At 42.4% G+C, this 22,448-nt stretch overlaps 1 protein-coding gene across 2 annotated transcripts in view; it reads right to left on the bottom strand.

The window, feature by feature from the left end:
• The window catches only part of Hmg20a (high mobility group 20A), a 75,976-nt gene that overhangs the window by 6,674 nt on the left and 46,854 nt on the right, over positions 1–22,448 (bottom strand). For both annotated transcript variants that reach the window (NM_001108150.1, XM_006243117.5), the window contains exons 3-9: positions 17,052–17,199; positions 14,271–14,483; positions 9,690–9,822; positions 8,371–8,402; positions 3,466–3,541; positions 2,163–2,378; positions 117–259 (exon numbers count right to left, since the gene is read on the bottom strand). In NM_001108150.1, coding sequence (NP_001101620.1) covers positions 123–259; positions 2,163–2,378; positions 3,466–3,541; positions 8,371–8,402; positions 9,690–9,822; positions 14,271–14,483; positions 17,052–17,199 — 955 coding nt within the window. In that variant the 3' untranslated portion in view covers positions 117–122. The remainder of the gene's footprint in view (positions 1–116; positions 260–2,162; positions 2,379–3,465; positions 3,542–8,370; positions 8,403–9,689; positions 9,823–14,270; positions 14,484–17,051; positions 17,200–22,448) is intronic.

Here is a 22,448-nt window from a genome sequence, read left to right as displayed (position 1 = left end):
ACAGCAGGAATCTAAGTCAAGCCTCCACCTCAGTTAGTGCAGTTCCAGGATTTAGCAGTCGTTGTGGTCTGAGGACTGAAGGGCTGGCACTAAGTGTCCTACCGGTGAGCACTCACCAGTGCTTAGCGATCAAGCCTGTTCACAACCTCTCGGACTGTAGCTATGAAGTTTTCGTTGTCTTGGGGATTAGCTAAAATTATACTGTGCAATCTGTTCATGTATGAGTCAATGGTGTCCACTGTTGGTATTTCTCCACTTCCTGAAGAGAGATAAGAAGACACAGTTAAGAAAACTTTCCCATGCACTTCAGCTACATGACATTTAACAAATCCATGCAAAAAAACAAAAAAACAAACAAACAAACAAACAAAAAACCAAAAAAAAAAAAAAAACCAAAACAAAACCATGACACTAATGTAATTTGTTCCACAGACGGTTTTTAATTGCCTAGGAGACAATTTTAGATCTGGAAGACAGGAAGCTAATCTTTATATTCTGTGGTGGTCTGGGTGAGAAACGTCCCCCGCAGGCTCATTTATTTCAGCTTTTGGCCCCTGGTTGGCACAGTTGTGGGAGGCCATGAAACAAGATGGAGGCTTGCCTGAGGTAGTACGATGCAGGAGAGGCCTCCTGAGTTGGTATCTTTGTCCCACCTCAGTCAGCTCTCTGCCTGCTGTGTTTGGTTGCAGATGTGCTCTGCTCTCACAGCAAGCATCCTGCTCTGGTCACCCGGCCTGTCACTTGCTGCTCCACTTCCCACCATGATGGACTCTATAGCCATAAACCAAAGTAAACTCTTTTCTACGTCTCTTTTGGTCATGACATTTTATTACAGCAACAAGTAACTAATACATACTCTAAACCAGTAGCTCTCGACCTGTGAGTAAACAAATCCTTTAGGGGGAAGGGACTCAGGGTCACCTAAGACTGTCAGTAACCACAGATATTTACATTGTTTCATAACAGTAACAAAATTACAATTATGAAGTAGCAACAAAGTAATTTTATGGTTGGGGGTCACCACAACATGAGGAACTGTATTAAAGGGTCAAGCAGCATTAAAAGGTTGAGAACCACTGCTCCAAACAGATGGGCAATACAATACAGTTTATATGAGGAGCTGTGTAACCAAAGATTTGAGATTGCCAGACTCAAAACTGCTCTGACTGTTATCAAAATGAACATGTAGTAAGAAATGCCAGTGCTGTTTGCCTTCCCACTAAAGCATAAATAAATACAAGGCAGACTTGGTGGAAGAAAGTGCTCTCCTTAGGCTTGGTCACCTGACCACCCACGTGGGTCTGAGTATCCAATTCGCTTTAATGTTAAGGAATGGGTTATATTAAAACAGAACTGGACGAAAGTCTGAATGACCAGTGAATTTAAAAGTTTGGAAGGACAATTTTTCTTTTGAGAAAGGGTCTCACTAAGCCACTAAGCCACTACCTAAAGACTATACATGGACTGACCCTGGACTCTGACCTCATAGGTAGCAATGAATATCCTAGTAAGAGCACCAGTGGAAGGGGAAGCCCTGGGTCCTGCTAAGACTGAACCCCCAGTGAACTAGACTGTTGGGGGGAGGGCGGCAAGTGGGGGAGGGTTGGGAGGGGAACACCCACAAGGAAGGGGAGGGGGGAGGGGGATGTTTGCCCGGAAACTGGGAAAGGGAATAACACTCGAAATGTATATAAGAAATACTCAAGTTAAAAAAAAAAAAAAAAAAAAAGAAAGAAAGGGTCTCACTATATAGCCCTGGGTATCCTGGAACTAGATCAGGCTGATATGGAAACTCATAGAGACCCACCTACGTCTGCATCTCAAGTGTGGAGATTAAAAGTGCATCACCATGCCTAGCTTCTTTTTTGTTTTTGAGAATCTATGTAGCTCAGGCTATCATGGATTCTCTAAGTAGACCAAGCTGGTTTTGAACTCACAGATATGTCTTCCTGCCTCTGCCTCCTGAGTACAGGGATTTAAGGAAAGCACCACCATGCCCCTCCCAGCCTGCACTGAAGATTTTGACAGGATTTTTTTCCCCTTCTCTTTTCCTCTTGGGACACGTTGTGGCTTCTCCACGTTGATATCAACAGAAATGAAGCCCAATCCCCGTCCTCCCGACTCTCCCTGCCACTGAAAGTGTGCGGAGAGGATGACGTTACCAGGCAAAGGCATGCTGGCAAAGCTGCTGGTCAACATCTGCCGCAGGGTTTCCAGGTGCTGCTGAAGGACGGTGTTTCGGCTCCGTTCCTGGATCACATCAACCTCCAGCTTCTCCACTGCTGTGCGCATGCTTTCCACATGCTTCTGTAGGGCTGCGTTCCTTTCTTCAAACTCCATGTTGGATTTACGAAGCTGGCGAAGTTCTGCCTCACGAGCTGAGGACAAATGCCCCCCAGAATGCGTGGTAAGAGGAGGAGCCTCTGACGAGTCCCTTCGACTCTTCTATGAAGTTCTGCTTAGCTGTCTCTCATTAGCTACGTCTCTTTACAACACTCCAGATAGCAATTTCAACAACCCGGCTCCCCAGAGCTATTTTAATTCTTAAAGCAACACAGTCAATACACAACATTGCAACAAACAGTGGTAATTTCCACCATTCGGTTAGATTTTGCTTTTTAAAATCCTGCAGTGAGAAGCCTGAAGGGCTACACAGGGGTGTCCAGAAGGGCTGGCTGGCTAAGCATGGCTGTGGTTACCTATCTGTCCCGAAGTGAGATCAATTTGTAATTTCTTTTCTTTTTCTTTTGTTCTTTAAGAAAAAAGATTTACTTATTTTTATGTGTGTGGGTATTTTGCCTGTATGTATAGCTATGTACCACATACATGCCCGGCATCTACAGAGACCAGGTTGAGTGTATTAAATTCTGTGGAACTGGAATTACAAACTGCCATGTGGATACTGGGAATGGAACCTGCGTCCTCTGGAAGAGGGGCCAGTGCTCTCTCCTAACCTCTAAGCCATCTCTCCAGGCTTCCAAGTTTTGCAGTTTCTTACTGAGTATTCTGGACTCCCATGTAAACTTTCATCTGTACAGAGGGTTCTAGGTTACCTATCGAAAAGCCATAGCTTTAGTGATTTACATTTATTTCTTTTGATCCAGAGACCAGAGAAACTTTGGCTGCAGTGCCCTTGTTTTCTCTTCCTGGTCACAGTTGGTCACAGGATGAAATAACAGCCACTCTTTGCAGCAGAATCTTCTCCAGTCCTAAGGAGGGCTATCAGTCGGTGCTTCTGAGCAATGAAATCAAAGACCCAGGAACACACACACACACACACACACACACACACACACACGCACACACACACACGCGCACACACACACACGCACACACACACGCACGCACACACACACGCACGCACACACACACGCACACACACACGCGCACACACACACACACACGCACACACACACACACACACACACACACACACACACACACACACACACTAGCAGTAATCACCTTTGCTGTGGTTTAGGAACTCTTCGGTAAATATAGGGATGTCAAAAACAGAGCGTTCCTTTACTTCTGTTTCTTTCTATGAATCAAGAACAAGAGTTAATTTTTAGAAGATAAATTAAATACTACGATCATGTCTTCCTTAGAGAAATAACTGGTGGGCAGGAATCAAACCAGGAGAGCCTGGGAACAGTCACCTCACTAGAATGGAATGTCACAGAGCTGCGGCAGTTAGAATTAGATCTCTTAGGTGTACGGCTGCTGGGTAGTGAAGGACTTGAAAACAAACCCACATGCATTTCACTGATGAAGACAACGGAGGTCTTTTCTTAGCCCCGAGCTTTGAACAGTCAACAGTGGAGAGTTGTGAATGTGGCTGGGTTAGGAATTGAAAAAGGGGTCTTCCAGTTGTTCCTACTGGCTTCCCATATCTGAGATAGAGATGCAATCTAGATTTGCTGAGTGAAGAATAAGAATTCCCGGCAGAGTTCTGCCAGTGAGCAATCATAATGGCATTCCGTTGCTACTTCTCTCTGTTTACAAGGGGCAGTGTATCTTTAGGGCTCTTGAAGACTTTTCTTGAGACACAGGAAAAACAAATAAACCCAAGAAGCTAGAAATAGCAGGGCTCGACAAAAAAAAAAAAAAAAAAAAAAAAAAAAAAAAAACTAAGGATTATGTGAGAGTGAAAATAGCAAAGCCCCAATTAATTCACCCATGAAACATTAAGATAAAAACTATCAAAAGACTACTGTAAAACACTTCCAACCTTGAGCCCTTAGAGCAGAGCCAATATTTCAATTTTCTTTGGCTCCCATTTCTGTAATTAATTTGAAGTTGAAGGTATAATGGATATAAGTTATAGGTGTTTGTATTCAAAGTCGTGAATAAATGAAGAGAAGAGTAGAAATTGAGGAATTGTGGAATCTGAAGATTCAAAACCTCTACTAGAAAGCAGTAAAGAAAGTACCCAGGGTTCAGCCCTAGAAACATGTTTAAGGTAAGAGATATGATGTAGAACATAGAGGATAAAATGTATCCTTCTGCCAGGCATTGTTTGAACAACAATAACAATAATAGAAAAAAGCGGTTTGATGCCCAGTAGAGGAGCTAAACAGTTCAGCTGTGAGGAAACCTGACAGCCAGAATTCTGTCCCACATTGGTGTTTGCCTAGGAAGGGATGGGCTGTAGGAACTGCCTACTGAGATGGGAATCTAATGTTTCACACCCATAATCACAGCGCTTGTGAGATGATCTCTCTAAAAAACAGATGGCAATTGGAAAAATTGTTTACTGGAGAAAAATTTAATTTCAGAACACCTAATTTTTACCACATCTTTTTTTGTTTTCCTAATGGAAGAAAGCAACTTTTTCTAGAACAATTTAAAAAGAAACAGCAGTATTACCATTAAAGCTCCACATTTTGATGTGCACACCTCTCCCTCAAAACAGCTCTTAGTGGATTTCAATGAGAATGGTTCTGACAGGGTCTTAGCCGCATTTCTAGTAGCTGTCTATAGATGCAGGTTGACTATATGCTTGAACAGGAAGCGTCAGGCCACACAATCCCAGCATGCACATGGCACACTAGGCCCAATCCTAAATCCATAAGTGACTCAGGAGAGAGTCATGTAACGTTAGCTCTCTTGCCTTGTTCAATTTACTACTCAGCTGCACAGTGACCTCGCCATGGCCCGGTATTTCCCATTCAGAATGATAAGGGGGTGCTTAGCTCCCATTACCATGGCACAAAGGGCCCTTTTCAAGGTCTTGACTCTCCTCAGAATGGTAATTCCATTCTATTCTTTGCCAGAACAGTCCAAACCCAACTTATTATGTAAGGGCAGAGGCTAGCGACAGCTAGGTGCAATATATACTGCCCCTTGGTACAGATTCTTAGAGTATAAAATAAGAAACATTAAAGCAATTAAATGAAACTGTTCAATCTCTGAATGCAACGGAGAATTCCTGCTTAAGGAAGAGTGGTAATAAAAACCACCAGCACTCTTCCATTACTGAGTACATTTCTCGGCACAGAGAGGCTCCTGCTGGGGGCTGGGATATACTTAAGCGCTCTAAGGATTGCTCATGGGATCAAAATCATAAGGATTCCATTACTCCTCATTGAAAGGGGCTAATTTGTTCAGCCCTAGTGTCATTTTCTCATTTTTCATAAATTAAAGGAGAAACAAAATTATTGTTTTACTCAGCCTTCACATGCGATGAAGATACTTTCCAGAGAGTAAACTCACTGGCTGTCCTGTCTAGTGGGCTGGTTTTTGATCTGAGAAGACAAGAGTGCTCCTCACTCTGGATTTCCATTGTGTACACTGAGTGTCGGGGAAGAGAACAGAGGGCTTCCTGAACACAATCTATTTCAGCCTGTGATTTAGGGTGAGGCTCGGGCCAGAGCCATAGGAGCGCGCCATGCACCTCTCAAGTGCCTTTTACTTGAGGACCATTATCATCACCAGGATGCAGGGCCTTCTGTTCAGTGGAATGGCTTCCAGGAGCATTTGTCAGCTCTTGGATGCACTCTGCTGCTCCTGTCCAAGCAACAATGACTTAGGGAATCTCAAGTCAATTGAGAAAGAAACCTTTACTTCGTGGAAACTGGTAAATCTGTCTTCACCAGTATGGAATCGACGCTGCAGGTTTCCTTCCCACAGCATTTAGTTTACTCCACGTGCTGCCCATAGTCCTTAACTGAGATACGGGAACTTCGGTTTTAGCCACTCTCCTGCAGCTAACCTTTTTTTTTTTTTTTTTTTTTTTTTAAACTTTACTTTACTTGTCTGTCTGTCTATCTACATAGCTATTTACTTTGGTTTTTGGAGACAGAGTTTCTCTATGTAATAGCCCTGGCTGTCCTAGAATTCCTTTTGTAGACCAGGCTGGCTTCAAACTCATATATCTGGCTGCCTTTGCCTCCTGAGTGCTGGGACTAAAGGCACATGTCACGAAGCCCAGCTCAGTTTTTAATTTTTTAAATTTAATTTATTTTAATGTGTATGAGTCTTTTGCTTACATATATGTTCATGTATCACGTGTGTGCCTGGGGCCTGCAGAGGCCAGAAGAGAGCTCTCCTGGGACTGGAGTTACAGATGGTTGTAAGCTACCAGGTAGGTGCTGGGAATAAACCCAGGTCCTTGATAAGAACAGCCAGTGCTCTTTATTACTGAGCCATCCCCCCCGGGCCCCTCTAACTTAACTTGAATAAGTTCTCTTATCCTAAGCAACTAGCCCCTTCACTGGCAAGATGAGGCAGCTGAAGCGATGTCTGAGGCTTTAGTATTTTAATACAGACTAGAATCTGTTCTTTATTGGGAGCTCATTCACTCCTTATAAGAGAAATAAGTATATATTTAGAATCCAGGATGTTTTAAGACACATTCTGTTTTTACTAACTCTAGTGTCTGCTGAAACATTCCAAAAGCACAGCACATATGAACATTAGAGGTCAACCTCGGGTATCATCCTTAAGAATTAGCCATCAACTGTGTTTGTTGAGATGGAGTCTCTCTTTGGACTGGAACTTGCCAATTAGGTTAGGCTGGGTGGCCACCCATACCCAGCCTGTCTCTACCTCCCCAGTGCTAATATGGCAGGTACGTGTTATTGTGCAGGTGGGTGCTAGGGATCGGACTCACCTGCATGGCCGCACAATAAACACATCACCCACTGAGCTTTCCTAGCTTGAAAACCAGTTTAAGTCTCCACTGCTTTCCAGTCATCTCTGGATTCTTACAGAAAATAGGTTTTTATAGAATACCTCCTCCATGCAGGAGCGTAATGCCAGGCGGTATGGCACTGGATAGAAAGGTAGAAACTCTCTCAGGGAGATCATGCATAATCCAGAATTGTGAACAATGGAAGTACTTAGAGGAGTCTAGACAGGCCAGCTGAGTTAACTGTACAGGAGAAGTATAATAATTTTGAAGGTTAAAATAAGCTAGAAATAAAAACAGCTAAGGAGGATACAGAACTTAATAGGGCTTGAAGGAGGCCTTCAATTCTGAGGGCAGAAATAGGATGATGCAGAGAACAATGTGCGTAGAAGGGAGATTCCAGGAATACAGACACGAGGCAGACGAGAGCAGGACCTGGAAGACGGTGAGCACTGAATGCTTCACGGTGTTCGAGTGGGAAGCTGGGACTTATTAAGGAAGACTGACTGCTGAGTGTGAATCTGATTTGGTGAGCAAAGGTGAATCCCTGACATTTTAAAACTTGGAATGACCACGGATTATTTATTTGTAAGCACATATTTAACAGACTATGTCCATGTATGAAGCACATAAAAGTACCACAGCCACACATACAAGCTTATGTATAAGTTAGAGCATACAGAAATGCAGGCTTAAATTCTACTGACGGGCTTGAAGCAAACCAGAAAGAAGAGACTGATAAACAAGCACACTAGTGAGACAGGAGAGGAGAGGAGGAAAGGAGGAACAGGGACTGAGCTGCCATCAGCCACAGTGAGCTCCCGGCTAGCTGAGAGCTCCCAGCTAGCTCCCAGTAACCAAATGCTGGAGTTCCTAAATCACCTGTCTGACAATGGGATGACAACGTCTGTTGATGACAAACTATGGCCAACTTGCAGTCACTAGATGGCTTTCATTTCTGTATCTTACTCAGAATTCCAACCATTTTTTGGCATTTAAAACTAATAGACTTCTTAGACTACAGGAGCAGATTGGGGTTAGGGACTGTAGTTCAAAGGCAGATTCATGACATAAGTGTCTACCATATGTTAAGAACCCTCCAGCCAAAGCAACTCATTCAGTCTGAATTATGAGTAAAAACTCCATACTATTCATGAACAGCATTTCAAACAGCATTAACACACACCACACACGCACACACACATGCACATATGACATATATGCAAAAAGCTAATTACCTCATGATCATGAGTGGCCTGCCGGGCTGCATCTAAAAATAAAAGAATAAAGAAAACATTAAATTGAAAAAGAAAACAGTAACAAGACCCAAGTATATGACTTTGCCAACCTTTTTTTTTTTTTTTAAAGATTTATTTATTCATTTTATATATGACGAGTACACTGTCACTGTCTTCAGACACACCAGAAGAGGGCATCAGATCTTGTTACAGATGGTTGTGAGCCACCATGTGGTTACTGGGATTTGAACTCATGACCTCTGGAAGAGCAGTCAGTGCTCTTAACCGCTGAGCCATCTCTCCAGCCCGACTTTGCCAACCTTAAAACATGTCATGGACTTTCATGACATATTTTCATTCATGACATTAGCTGTCAGTCAACTAAAGTTAAATGGAATCCACACCTAGAAACCACACAATTGGACATTAGAAAGCAGCAAACACTTTTACCTTTGAGAGAAGAGGGTGGGAGGGTAGGTAGGAAACACATGCCAAAAGCCTTAGCAGCCTAGGTGTGCAAGTGTGAAGATGCTGTGACTAGGGAGTGGCAGACCAGTGTGGGTGGACATGGGAACTGGAGCGAGACATATGAGGACGAGATGTCCATTTCAACAGGAAAGAAGGATCCCATGAAGACATGAGTGCTGTCCCTTATTCACTGTAGTCCCTTGGTGTCTACAAGATCTAGGACTTAACAGAGAAGCTCAACAGATCTCCTTTTGAATTCATACACAAATAAATTATTGAATGAAGAGGCTCATGGAGGCTGAGAGGAATGGTACAGAAAAGCCTTAGAGGTACTAGGGCAATTGAGCTACATGTTTTGTTTTTAAAGATTTATTTATTTTTATTTATATGAGTATATAAATAAAATTTACTATAGCTATATTACACTGTAGCTGTCTTCAGACACACCTGCAGAAGACATCAGATCCCATTATAGTTGGCTGTGAACCACCATGTGGTTGCTGGGATTTGAACTCAGGACCTCTGGAAGAGCAGTCAGTGCTCTTAACCACTGAGCCATCTCTCCAGACCCTGAGTTACATGGTTTGGTAGACAGATTTGTTTAAAGGTAGAGAAATGCCTAATTTGGAAACTAGACAGAGAAAGCCAAGTAGCTAGTAATAGTTTTGGTTTGTTAATCTTAGATATGAAAAACCAAGCAAAATGTCTAAATGGTGTGATGTTGGTAAAATTCTAAGGTGACACTTGTAAGTAATAGAGAGATGACAGAAACACATCTTTCATGTTTGCCACTTGAACAGCTGGCTTTACAACATGCCGTCACATATGGCAAACTACACTTAGTTCGATACCTTGCCGATGAGATTTGCCTTTCTGACGGTCTTGCGTTTTCCTACTGAAGACCTTGTAGGCTTCGGTCTTTTGATACTGCTCCAGTTCCTTCATGTAACGCTCCTTATCTCTGTCTGCTTCATCAAGGTAGCGCTGGGAAGGAAATGTGGGATTATTTAAAAAACAAAACAAAACAACAACAAAAAAACCCAAAACCAAACCTGAGATGTTTGGTGAAGTATCAATTATCTTTTTAAAGAGAACAGTACAATTAAAACATTAAAAATATTATACAGTCAGTATGTTGTAGGAAAGAATCTGAAAGTGGTCACAAGTATAGAATAAAATATTTCAATTATAAAATAAACAAGGGCTGTTGGGGTGGCTCAGTAGGTAAGGTGCTTTCTCTCAGTTCTGGCAAGTTCAGGTTGATCCCTGGAACCCCTATGGTTGAAGGGGAGAACTGGTGCCTGAAAGTTGTCCTGACCTCTGCACACACACATACACGCATGAAGCAGATAAACAAAACACCATTTAGAGAACAAATGAATGGATGGATGACTGACTCTCTAAACTGTGTAATGCCTTTCCTAGTTTAATGAAGGGAAAGTCTACTGAGAGCACCATCATAAAACATTCATGAAGTGTATAGCCCATCATCTCCTCAGTCTTGCAGATAGAATTTCGCAGGGCCACTAGAGTTCTTTAGAGGTCTGAACCCCATATAGGCACATGTTCCCAGGGGAGGGTAAGGAATATTAGTCTGTTTTTCTACCTTCAACTCATTTTGAGGGAATGATCTCATACATCCATTGGCCCTTTCAAAAGCAGATGAGTGGAGCCCTAAAGTGTGATCTCATCCTATGGTCTAGCAGAGACTACTTTAAGAGAGCTTTAGCTGTATGCTTTGATCATTATGTGCTATTAATTATTTAAACAAGTCCATTGATCTCCAGAATTGTTTTGCTTAATGCCTTGCCCATTTCATTCATCAAATTAGATAGAAGAAAGTATGAAAGGTGTTGCCTGTAAATGAACAACCCAGACTCAGGTTATGTCAGAAATCTGTCCCCGACCCAGTGGATATAAGGGATACCCAAATCTGGGGCGACTTAAGCAACAAATAACTAACTACAGTAATAATTTAGAAACCACTGGAAAATAAATTTATATTATAAATAAACTTTATGATGTGAGTTATTTATGATCATACCAATATAGAATGCAAGCAAGTAGTCAAAGGGAGGAGGAGTAAAATTCCTGTATAGATTAGAAAGCTGGGGGCCAGTCTTTAAGCCCAGAATTGGGACGGCAGAGGCAGGGAGGTCTGATTTGAGGCCAGCTTGGTGTGCAAAGCAAGTTCCAGGACAGTGAGGGTGACACAGAGAAACCTTGTTACAACAACAACAACAACAACAACAACAACAACAACAACAACAACAACAACACCACCACCACTTCCCCTCCCAACCCAAAAACCAACCAAACAAACAAAAGAACAGAAAAACAAAGCCAAGGGACAACTGGTATGGGGAGTGTTAAGAGTCCAAAACATTTTGTAAATACAGTAATAAAGATTAGGTAAGGTGAAACTTATCTATGGATATTAAGTTTGGGTTCTTTCTTTTCTTTTCCTTTTTTTTTCTTTTTTCTTTTCTTTTCTTTTTTTTTTTTTGAGACAGTGTTTTTGTACATAGACCCTGGTGTCCTGGAACTCATATAAACCAAACTGGGCCTACAAAATGGAAACTACAGAGATCGTCCTGCCTCTGCCTCATAAATGCTAGAATTAAGAGGCATGTGCCGCCATGCCTGGCTCTGGTCTCTTTTTAGAGCACATGAATCTCTCCTTCCTTTTTCTGAGACAAGGCCTCACTGTATGTCCTTTGCTGTCCTGGGACTCACTATGAAGATGGCCTTGAACCTGTGAGAGAGCCATCTGCCTGAGTGCTGCTGGGGTTAAGGGCAAGATGACTATGCCCAGCATCACGGAAAATTTTTTGCTGTAAAACAAGCTATATGTGTCTTTAAAATATCTCTCCATAGACTGCTTATGAATTATAAGGAAAATTTTATAAAGTCAATAAAATTACAAATAAGTAATAAAAGGCCATATACCTGCATGTGTGATACTCTGGGTAGTACACATCGTCTACTCTGACAAAGAATGTCTGACATCAATCTAATCATGAGGGAATGTCAGACAAACAGAAAGTGAAGAATGTTTTCTTAAAAGTAAAAACAAAACAAAAGACACATGTAGAGGGAGGCGGGGCGGAGGAAGGGTCAAGCTTGGGGAGAGAGAGGGTTCACACTCTCAAGGAATACCAAGGTGTAAGACAAAGCAACGCTGGGAACGGCCTGAGGAGAACTACAGACATCTGACTAAGCACAGCCTGGTACTAGGTTAAAGCCGTAGAAATGGATGCTGTACAGGAAGACGTTACCTCAGTGTCTGCAGGCAAGAGTATAGCACTATGTTAACACGAAAGAGGGAACTTGATGACTTTATCAGTTACATAACAGAGGATCCTTATTCTTAGGAAATACAAAAATCTTCTGGGGATAAAGGGCCAGCATATGTAAGTCACTTTTAAATGATTCAGAGGAAAAAATGGTAACTGTGCTAATAAAAGAAGCTGTTTAAAGGATTTCTGTATGTTCTTTGTACTGTTTCTACGTTTATAACTTTTGTGCATTTGAAATGATTTCAAAATAAAAAGTTGATCAAACACATACAAAACCTTGTCCTTATCAGCCCACAGTGGCTATCGTTAGAGAACCACCGTTACTTTTGCTATTATCAGAAAAAATAAACCATGTGCATGCATTAACTTTGCAATGAAGATAAGAAAGGAAATAATAATCTGGTATGCCCAGCTGATGATCCCCTAGTTATAAACTGCTTTCTATTGGCTTGCTACCACAAACACAAAGCTTCAAATTGAAATTTAATCTCATCTCTTTGAAAAAATTTGAATTCAATTAATTCCCAAGACAGTATTTTTCAATTTGGTTTCAGTCTTTCTGGAATCCATTTTAAAGAGTGCAAGTCATAAAAGAGCTTAAGACATAAAAGAAATGTAGATCTTTCAGATGCCGGGAAGCAGGGGCTGTAATGCAAAGCCTAGCGGCCCAGTTACCAGCCTCCCTCTGCCTCAGTGGCCTTTTACCCAGTGCATGGCTAGCTTGTGCTTGATTCCCCTCCAATCTCTCTAACAAAGGAATTGTCCCTTCACTGGGCAATAGGGTTAGTTTCTGTCTTAGGAGAGAGATCAGTTGGTTCTTGCTTTATTTCCTATAGTGGTTAAATTTGCTAGAACTCTACTTAAAACAGTCAGTAAAGCAATAAAATCCTTTTCTTAAATAACATTCTTATGTGAATTGAAGAATTTTGGCAAATGATTTTTCCCCTCATTTTTATTCATGACTTTCATTTAGTTCAATGGAATGCATTACTTTGATAGATTTCTTAATTTCTTAATATTGAACCACTTTTCAAAACATTCTTCTGTTAACTCAGTATACATATCAAATACAAATGTAGCTGCTTTGGCTGGGGTGGATTCTAGAGTCTTTTTGGCTCAAGCCCTCAGGACGACAAATCTCGGGACAGTTCCTACTCACTGCGCTAGACACAAACCCACAAAGATCCTGCTATTCTGGTCTTCCTTTCCTTCCCCATTGACTTTCTGGTGGTTCTGCTGTTCCTGGCCTCATAGAAACATAATTCCTATTTCTACCTCCCTCTTTATATATATGCCCCTCTCCACCAGGGCCTGACTTTCTCTCCTATGAACACAGTCATGGATCAGGGCCATCTGAACCAGTCTTACCTCTCCTTAGCTAGTTACATCTACAAAGATCTTGTTCTGAGACTGCAGGCATAGACTTTAGGGTGCGTGCTCTCCAACCCAGTACACAAAGCTAGCAGTTTCAGTTTCTCTCCACAGCTTGGCACTAGCTAAGTGGGTGGCACTGGTCAACTTACTTTGTCACTCCAGGTCTCAACACCTTGCTTCACACAGTCTTTTTTCATGTTTGTTTTGCAGTATTAGACACTGAACCCAGACCTGTGTAAGGTAGTCAAGTGATCTGCTACGAGCGACTACCCAAACCCCTTTTGTATTTTCCTTTAGTTGAAGACTCTTAAGTTGCTTGGATTAGCCTTGAATTCACTCTGTAGCCTAGATGGGCCTTGAACTTATGCTTTTTCTGTGTCAGCCCCTCTGATATTCTGGTCTTCTAAGCACCGTGACACAACTACGAATCAACTTCCATCTTCTTTGCTTTTTTTTTTTTTTTTGATAGAAATCGTTTAAAGATATTTATATTATATTATACACGTGTGTGTGTGTGTGTGTGTGTGTGTGTGTGTAAATGGGTCATGTCTATAGGGATGCCTACAGAGGCAGAAGGGGGTGTCAGATCAGCTGAAGTTACAGGCAGCCACCTACCATGGGTGCTAGGAAGTGAACTTGAATCCTCTGGAGGAGCAGTGAGTGCACTTAACCATGAGCCAGTCTCCAAATTTCTCTAGCCCCCAAGTAACTTTTGAGATACAATCAAACACGAGGAGAGCCCAGCAGCAGAACTATCACCTGTTTTTCCTCAGGAGGCAGTTTACTCCACTCGTTGCCCAACATCCTTGTGATTTCTGGAAATGGGACCTCTGGTCGTTTTGCTCGAAGCTGTTCTCTACGCTCATTCATGAATCGAACATATCCTGTAAGGGGGGACTTGGGTGCATTGCTGTCCCGAAGAGGTTTCTTCCTTTTTCTCCCTTTGGACCAGCCTCCTCGTTTACTTCTTTGCTATAAAACAAAACAAAATGAAAAACCAAAACCCAAACAGTAATCACTCAAGTAATCGATCAGCAATAGGAACAAATAGGAACATCTAAAGAGGACACGAGCTGCACTTTCCTGTGGGGCCTGGATAGCCAAAGCTCTCCAGACCAGTCAAATACCATGATGACGCATTAAATACAAATTTCAGATATTTCAACTACAGACCCTTTAAGGCAGTGGTTCTCAATCTGTGGGTCAGGACTCCTGAGGGGGTGTCAGATAACCCTTTCACAGGGGTTGCATATCAGATACCTGCATATCAGATATTTACAATATGATTCATGACAATAGCACAACTATAGTTATGGAGTAGCAATGAAAATAAGTTTATGGTTGGGAGTCATTACAGCATGAGGAATTGTATTAAGGGGTCAGACAGCATTGGGAAGGTTGAAAACCAGTGCTTTAAGACATCATACTACAAATTTGAGAAATAAAAGGCTATTAAAATTTTATTTTTGGAAACAGGGTCTCTCTAGGTAGCACAAGCTGGGTTCAAACTCATTATGTATCCCAGGGTACACTCAAAATCACGGTGATCCTACTGCCTCAGCTGCTTGAGTGCTGCGGTTTCAGGCATGCACTGCCACCCTTGTTGTCTAAAGGGTTATTTTGGTACTAATCCCAAAAGACGAGAAGGGGGCACCATGACTGTGCACGCTTTGGCCTTCCTCTACACTTCCTGACAGGGATGTTCTACATGACACATTCAGCTGCACTCCTCCCCAAACCAGAGAAGGAGGCACTGTCACAGGAAGTCAGGATAAGACGCTGCCATGTGCAGCGAGCGAGTGAAGGAAAAGCGGCAGCATGGGGATTAAAAATAATTAATGAAAGCCTTCCTCACTGATACTGAAGATCAGTTAATCCCATAGCAAACAGCAGACAGATATTTAAATTAATATTTAGTCTCAGGAAATTATCAGCAATATATATAAAATAAAGACAAGTTCTTTAGCTTGATGATTGTTCATTAAGATACAAATTTTATAAAGTCATAGCCTTTTTTTTGTTCTTTCATTTTGAGATAGAAGTTTTTACATACTGGGTTTCGATAAAGCAGATCAAATCAACTTTTAATATGCTTTTAAAAACTGCAGTGTCAGCTGGGCATGGTGGCACATGCCTTTAGTCCTCCGCAGAGGCAGTCGGAACTGAGTTTGAGGTCAGACTTGTCAGCAGGGTGAGTTCTAGGGCAGCTGAGCTACAGAGAGTAACCCTGTCTGGAAAACCCAAACCAAACCAAACCAAACCAAACCAAACCAAACCAAACCAAACCAAACCAAACCAAACCAAACCAAACCAAACCAAACCAAACTTCACTGAACCAAAACAAAACCCCCTGTGGTGTCGCTGATATGTGACACCAGTCTTTCTTCTTGCCTTCTAAATGAGACACATCATACTCTGTTCCATAATTTAACACATGCAAAGTCTATCAGTCTATGCACCATGAATACAGGAATTCTTATTTCAGGGAGGAGAAAGGTGAACAAGATCCGAAGGGGACAAGCGCATCTATGTATTAAGTGTAGTACTGTACTGTACTCCTCCAAATCTATGTGAATGGTGACAGTTCTGCATTTGGTAAATTGTATATTAGAGATTAGGTTTCCAGCTTTTTTGTTTTGTTTTGTTTTACTTTTTGGAAGCCTAGGAACATGAAGCTACTAAGGAGCCTAGTACGTGGCCCAGTGAAAATGTGCTTAGCATAAATCCCGAGCATTATACACCCACACAAACACCACCCCACACCATAGCAAACACGTAACAAGTTGAGGAAAAGCTACCAGCATTCATTATTATCTTTAGAAACACCAGCGGGGTATATGAACAAACCAGTTTTTTCATATACGAGAGAAGACAAACATGGATGATGCTGTTCTTGTCTGTCTTAAAACAGAAGAGTGGAATGTGGCCAGTCATCTGTAATAAAGTCATCTGTAAGTGAAGGCCATGACTGCCCATCCCCATACTGAATGTCTGTGTGCTTTGGGGAAGGATGGGCCCTACGGGAGGGAGGAGGACTCATTAAGTGATCTGGCACATATGTCTTTGTCTTGTAGGGCTTGTGAACAGCGTATAGCCCTGAACAAGGGCATGAAGACTTCTTAATAGTTACTTAATTAAACCATTCACTCACAAAACAAGTATTTGTCAAGACTGAGACCGGCAAGCACATCTGCAATTCTAGCAGATGTCACCTGAGTCACCTGAGACCCTATATCAAAACAGCAATAACAACAATAAAAACAAACCAACAACAACACAACAAACAGCTTCCGAGCATGCTGAACATTACAGGAAATAGCTATGTTTAGTCAGATTGAGGATAGACAGATTCTATTTGTCTCTACGTCATTAAAACCATTGATAAGACTCTAGATATGACAAGAGATATGTATGAGAAAGCTGGGCAAGTCTCAGCCCAGGAAACTAAGGCACGAGGTGGCAGTCACGTCACTGAATAAGTCCTTGGATGCCAGTTGCTTTGGAAGCTCCAGTGGACAGTGACAGGAGATGCTAGCTTACCTCATCTTCAGGCCTCTGCTCACTGCCTTCTGCAGCATTGGAAGACTCACTCTGAAGCAGCTGGCCTTGGGAGAGATCCTCCACAAATTCTGGGTTGTTGGTTGTTGATGTGGCTGCACTGCCATATGGACCCTCGGGGTGTGTTAACCTGAGTAGTAGGCAGAAGTACGTAAGGTCAGCATGGACAGCAGGAAACCTTCTCTTATTATGCTGCCGTAAGTTTTCCTGCTAGATAAAACACAAGCCAGTACTTGAATTATTTCTACCACTGCAATCTGTATAAAGTATAATGATGTTTCAACAGACATTTCCTAGCAAAACCAACTCTTAATTTCTGTCCAAAACAATGATCTCTCCTCTCAAACGTAGACTTCATGTAACAGAGCTTGGCTTTTATATGCTACCTTTTATGTGTTACCCATGTGATGAGGAAACCCTAGTAATAGACCAGATGAACGGGGTTGTCCAGGTACTTTGTTTAACTCATCATATAAGAGTCATTTCTTAATGAGTACAGGAAATAACTCAGAGCATAGAGACAAGTGTTCAGTTCTGAGCTACAATCATAGCCCAAGTATAAATCTTAGTCAGGTAGGTCTCCTACCAATAGATTAACTATTAATTAACCAGTTAACAACAATTAATTAACTATCCCAATATTCTAATCTAATAGACTATCGGAAGCCTATAATCCATTCCTAGTAAGTTCTTCTAAGAGGTGGAAAAGGAGGATACAGATGATGGCTGACTGAGTCTTAGACTTGCATGTGCTAGAAAGGTATTTACTTATTTTTTGTTTTTAAAGAGGAGGGCTGGAAAGGTAGGAGAGGCAGGAATACAGATGGTAGAGTAATATTCAGTTATTATTCTGGAAGAATACACACTCCATCGGACAATCAGAAATGATCACAGTGTAAGTGCTGTAATAGATGTTTATAGAAAGTGTCAGAAGAGGCACTGGAGAAGGTCAGATGAATTTCTATGTGTAGAGGCTGCTAGAAAACATTTCACAAAGGACGTCTTGAAAGATGAACAGGTATTCATCATGTAAACACTATCATCCTAGGCAGAAAGAACATGGTCTGAGAGAAGAAAGAGTCTTGCTAAGAGGTATGTGACACATGAAGGGGATTAAACGCAGGCGGGATGGGGAGCAGAGACACAAAAAGTGGAGCTTAGAGAGAGCGTAATGAATGGGCATAAAAATGAACAGTGAAGGGAAAGTAAGAGTCCAAGGTAATTCTGAGGCTTCCAGTCAGGGATTAGGTACTTACTTATGAGCAGAGCAGGGTGCGTGGACAAGACATACACATGGACGATATGATGAGTTTGAAATTCTTATAGTATAATTAAATAAAGATACCCTATAGACAATTGGAAACTGTGTCCTGAGACAAAGAAGTAGGGATGTGGAGCCTGAACTGACCAGCTTTTGTAGCCAGGCAAGCCTTTTGGTGGTAAGACTGGGACATCAACTCAGCCAAAAACCTTTGACCTACAATTTGTACTGCTTACAAGATGTGTTGGAGTAGAACTTGTGGGAGTGGCCAACAGATGACTGGTCCAATTTGAGGCCCATGCCAGGAGAGGGATCTCACACCTAGATGGCCAGGAACCAGAGGCTGGAGAGCCCATAGACCTAGGATAGAATCAATCACAACTGGCCGAAAAAAGAAAACAAAGTCAATGAAATGATTCCTAATGATATTCTGCCACACTCATAGATTGGAGCTTAGCCCAATCGTCATTAGAGAGGCTTCATCCAGCAACTAATGTGGGCAGATTCAGAGGCCCCCAGCCAAACATTATGTGGAGCTCGGGGAACCTCTGCAAAAGAAAGGGAGGAAGGTTAAGAGTTACAGGGGATGGAGGACACCAGGAGAACATGGGCCAAAGAACCAATTAAGCAGGGCTAATAGGAGCTCAGAGAAACACAAATGACAATCACAAAGCCTGTATGGGTCTGAGGTAGGTCGTGTGCATTTGTATTATGGTTGTGGAGCTTGGTGTTCTTGTGGGACTCCTAACAGTGGGAGTCAGTGTCTCTGACTCTTCTGCCTGTTGCAGGAACCCTTTTCCTTCTATTGGGTTACCTTGTCCAGCCTTGATAGGAAGGTATGTGCCTAGTTTTACTATAACTTGTTACGCTGTGTTCAGATTATGTCCTTGGGAGGTCTGATCTTTTCTGAAGGGAAACAGGCAGGAATGGATCTGGGGGAGAGGGAAGCTGGAATGTAATGTATGAGAGAAGATTATATATATAAGAGCTGAAAGTCAGTGTTCGGGGGAACAATGGGTAGTGCTAGGTATTCTCCAGAAAGGTACCAGGAAGAAAAGTTCCACAGAACATGGTCAAGATGATAGCATTTTAAAAGCAAGTGTTAGAAATATTAGGGTTGGAGACTGGAGAATTAGGAGAACACTCCTGCGAGAGTAAGGAGAGAGAGACTTTAAAAAAAGGGGGCAGTAACCAAGACAAAAGATACTAAGGTCAAATAAGACAGGCTAGCTGGGTGAGGTGGTGCATGCCTTTAATCCCAACACTCGGGAGGCAGAGGCAGATGGATATCTGTGAAGTCAGGACCAGCCTGGTCTACATAGAAAGTTCCAGGTCAGCCAGGCTACAAAGTAATACACTTTTTTTTTTAAAATGTCTTGTGATTTAAAAAGTATGTGAGTACACTGTAGCTGTCTTCAGACACACCAGAAGAGGGCATCAGATCCCATTACAGATGACTGTGAGTCACCATGTGGTTGCTGGGAATTGAACTCAGGACCTCTGGAAGAGCAGTCAATGATCTTAACCACTCAGCCATCTCTCCAGCCTCAGACACTGTCTTAAAGAGATGGCTCAGTGGTTGAGAACACTTGCTGCTTTTACAGGAGACCCAGGTTCAAATACTAGCTCCAACATGGTGGCTCATAACTCGTACACCAAGGGATCTAATGCCCTCTTCTGATCTCCCCAGGCGCCAAGTATGCATGCTGGGCACTCACAGATACATGCAGTCAAAACACACACATAAAATAAATGAAGCCTGAAAAAGAAAGTGCTCCTGAGACCTAGTTTGATCTTAGCAGCATTCTCTTGCGAATGTCTCAGTTGATTGGGATGTCAGGCTACTTGTGCTTTCCCTATCACTCATTTCAACTGGTTATCAGCTTGAAACTGATAACATTTTTCTTCCATCAAAATATGTGCATCAGGTTGGGAAAGAATGGCAATCCGACAAATTCCTGACAGATCCAGGCAGGTGGTGGGAAGGGAGTGGTCACAGGTGTCCACTGTGCATGCTCCTAGCTAAAGCGGACAAACCCTCCACTTCTACCTTGACCTCATTTTCTCCTGGTTACTAAAGAAGAGATTTTTTTAGCAATTATGCCCCATCTGGCCATTACTTGTTCTTTCTTCTACAGGATTGGTACACACTGTTAAAAGTGTGTTTATATAATTCTTAAAGCAGAAGGAAACAAAGATACTGTGTTCTACCTAACTTCCAGTGGAGGTCTTCCTTTGTTCCTTCCCTCGACAGTGAAGGCCCTGGAAAGAACCGGTTATATTCATGGAATTCAACTGTTCTCCCATGCTCTCTGAAGCAAATTTCAAAGGAGATGCAAGCTTACAAGTTTTATCTAGGCCACTGGCAAACCTCTTGTGAAGTCCAATGCCATTTCTCAGTACTCATCCAATCTACCAGAAGGACCTGGCACAGCCAGCCTCTTCCCATCCTTTGACATATAACGTTTAATAGTTGCTAGCTCCCTTGTGTTTATGCTGCTGCCTCTCTGCTCTCACTGTGACTCTGGCAGACTGTTCCTTCCGTTTGTCTTCTAGATGCTGGAGCCTCCCAGAGCTCATGCTCTTTAGGTGCTGGTGCCTGCCCCTGCCCCCAGCCCTGCCTTCAGTGCTCATTCCTTTAGTGATTTTATCTAGTCTCATGGCTTTACTATTAGCTACATGCTGATGATTTAAACTTTTTCTTTCTAGCCTAAACCGTCTGGAATTTCAGAACTTGGTATGGTATTGCCTGTTTGAATTCCCAGCTTAGAACTCTAACAAGTCCCTTAGTTTTATAGTTTTCTGATCAGCCTTCCTTCCCTTAACTGTTCAGTTCCCCCAGCTAAGTCAGTGGTGACGCCATCTTTCTAGCTGGTGGTGCCAAAACTTTGAGACTGTCTTTGTCTTCTCCCTTTTCACACTGCTCATCTGGTCTTGCCAGCAAATCCTACTATCAAAATAGCTCTGGAATTCAATACTTCTCGCTAGCTCCATTCCCACATCCTAGAAACACACTCCGATGAGGTTTTTTTTCTTCACAAGCTCACCAAAAATATTCTTGTCAAAGTTATGAGCGATGTTCTTCAGGCTACCATCTCTCTTCTAAATTACTTCCAGAGCCTCTTATGTGGGTGTCCTTGCTCCAGCTCTGGCTTCCTTCACCCTAGTCCTACTGGCAGCAGAACAATCACATCAGCAAGAAGTCAGTCAGACCTCATTTTCTTCAAACCCTCCAGTGTGTAGAGAGAAGGTTAAAGAATCTTACAGTCTTGCATGGCGGGCGGCCCTTCCTACTCAGAGTATGGCCTATTAGCATTCGGGACATTAGCTGCAAGCTTGCTAGAAACACAGCCTTATAAGATCTCAAGGCATTTCCTTGGCACACTGAAGAAGCACCCATCGAGTCCTTTAACTCCCACCTTTCAGTCTGCTGCTTTAGCCACACTGCCTTTCTGGCAGTTAATACAAGGCAGTGATGTCCTTCCTTCCAGGCTCTTTGCTTGATTGCTTCCTCTGCCTGTAAAAATTTTCCTTAGGTGGTAACATTCTAGTGACCTGATTTGTTTTGGGGGAGGGAGCACAACGTTTAAATTATGTTCTCAGTAAATGCTTTCTTGGCTATTGTCTAAAATTGTCCCCCCTAACCCTTCCTACGCCACACCCAGGCCCCTACTTTACTTCCTATCAACACAGCAGGCATCCTGCTTACTAAACTCTGTTTACTGCCCCACTTTTCTCTCATGATTGAGCTAGGAAGGAGACAAGTGTGGTGGTCCAGTTTATAATTCCAGCACTCAGAAGGCAGAGGCAGGAGGAAGGCCTCAAATCTGAGGACAGCTTGCTTTACAGAATGAGGCTCATTTGGGCTACATAGTGAGATACTGTCAATCCAAGATAAACAGTAAAATAAAAAGACCAAGTCTGTTATTTCTTTTGATGTTTGATTTTTGATCTAAGGCCCGAACACTCTTTGGTATACAACTGAAAAAAGTGTTGAGACAGGATCCCACTCTGCAGGCCCTGCTGGACTTGAACACACAGAGATTTGCCTGCCTCTGTCTCCCAAATGCTAAGCTTAAAGGGGTATGTCAGCTCGCCTGGCCACACTGAGCAGTCTT

Source organism: Rattus norvegicus, chromosome 8 (genome assembly GCF_036323735.1).
Source record: "Rattus norvegicus strain BN/NHsdMcwi chromosome 8, GRCr8, whole genome shotgun sequence".
NCBI lineage: Eukaryota > Metazoa > Chordata > Mammalia > Rodentia > Muridae > Rattus > Rattus norvegicus.
Note: the sequence above shows the minus strand (reverse complement) of the source record. Positions and strands in the feature narration are given on the sequence as shown.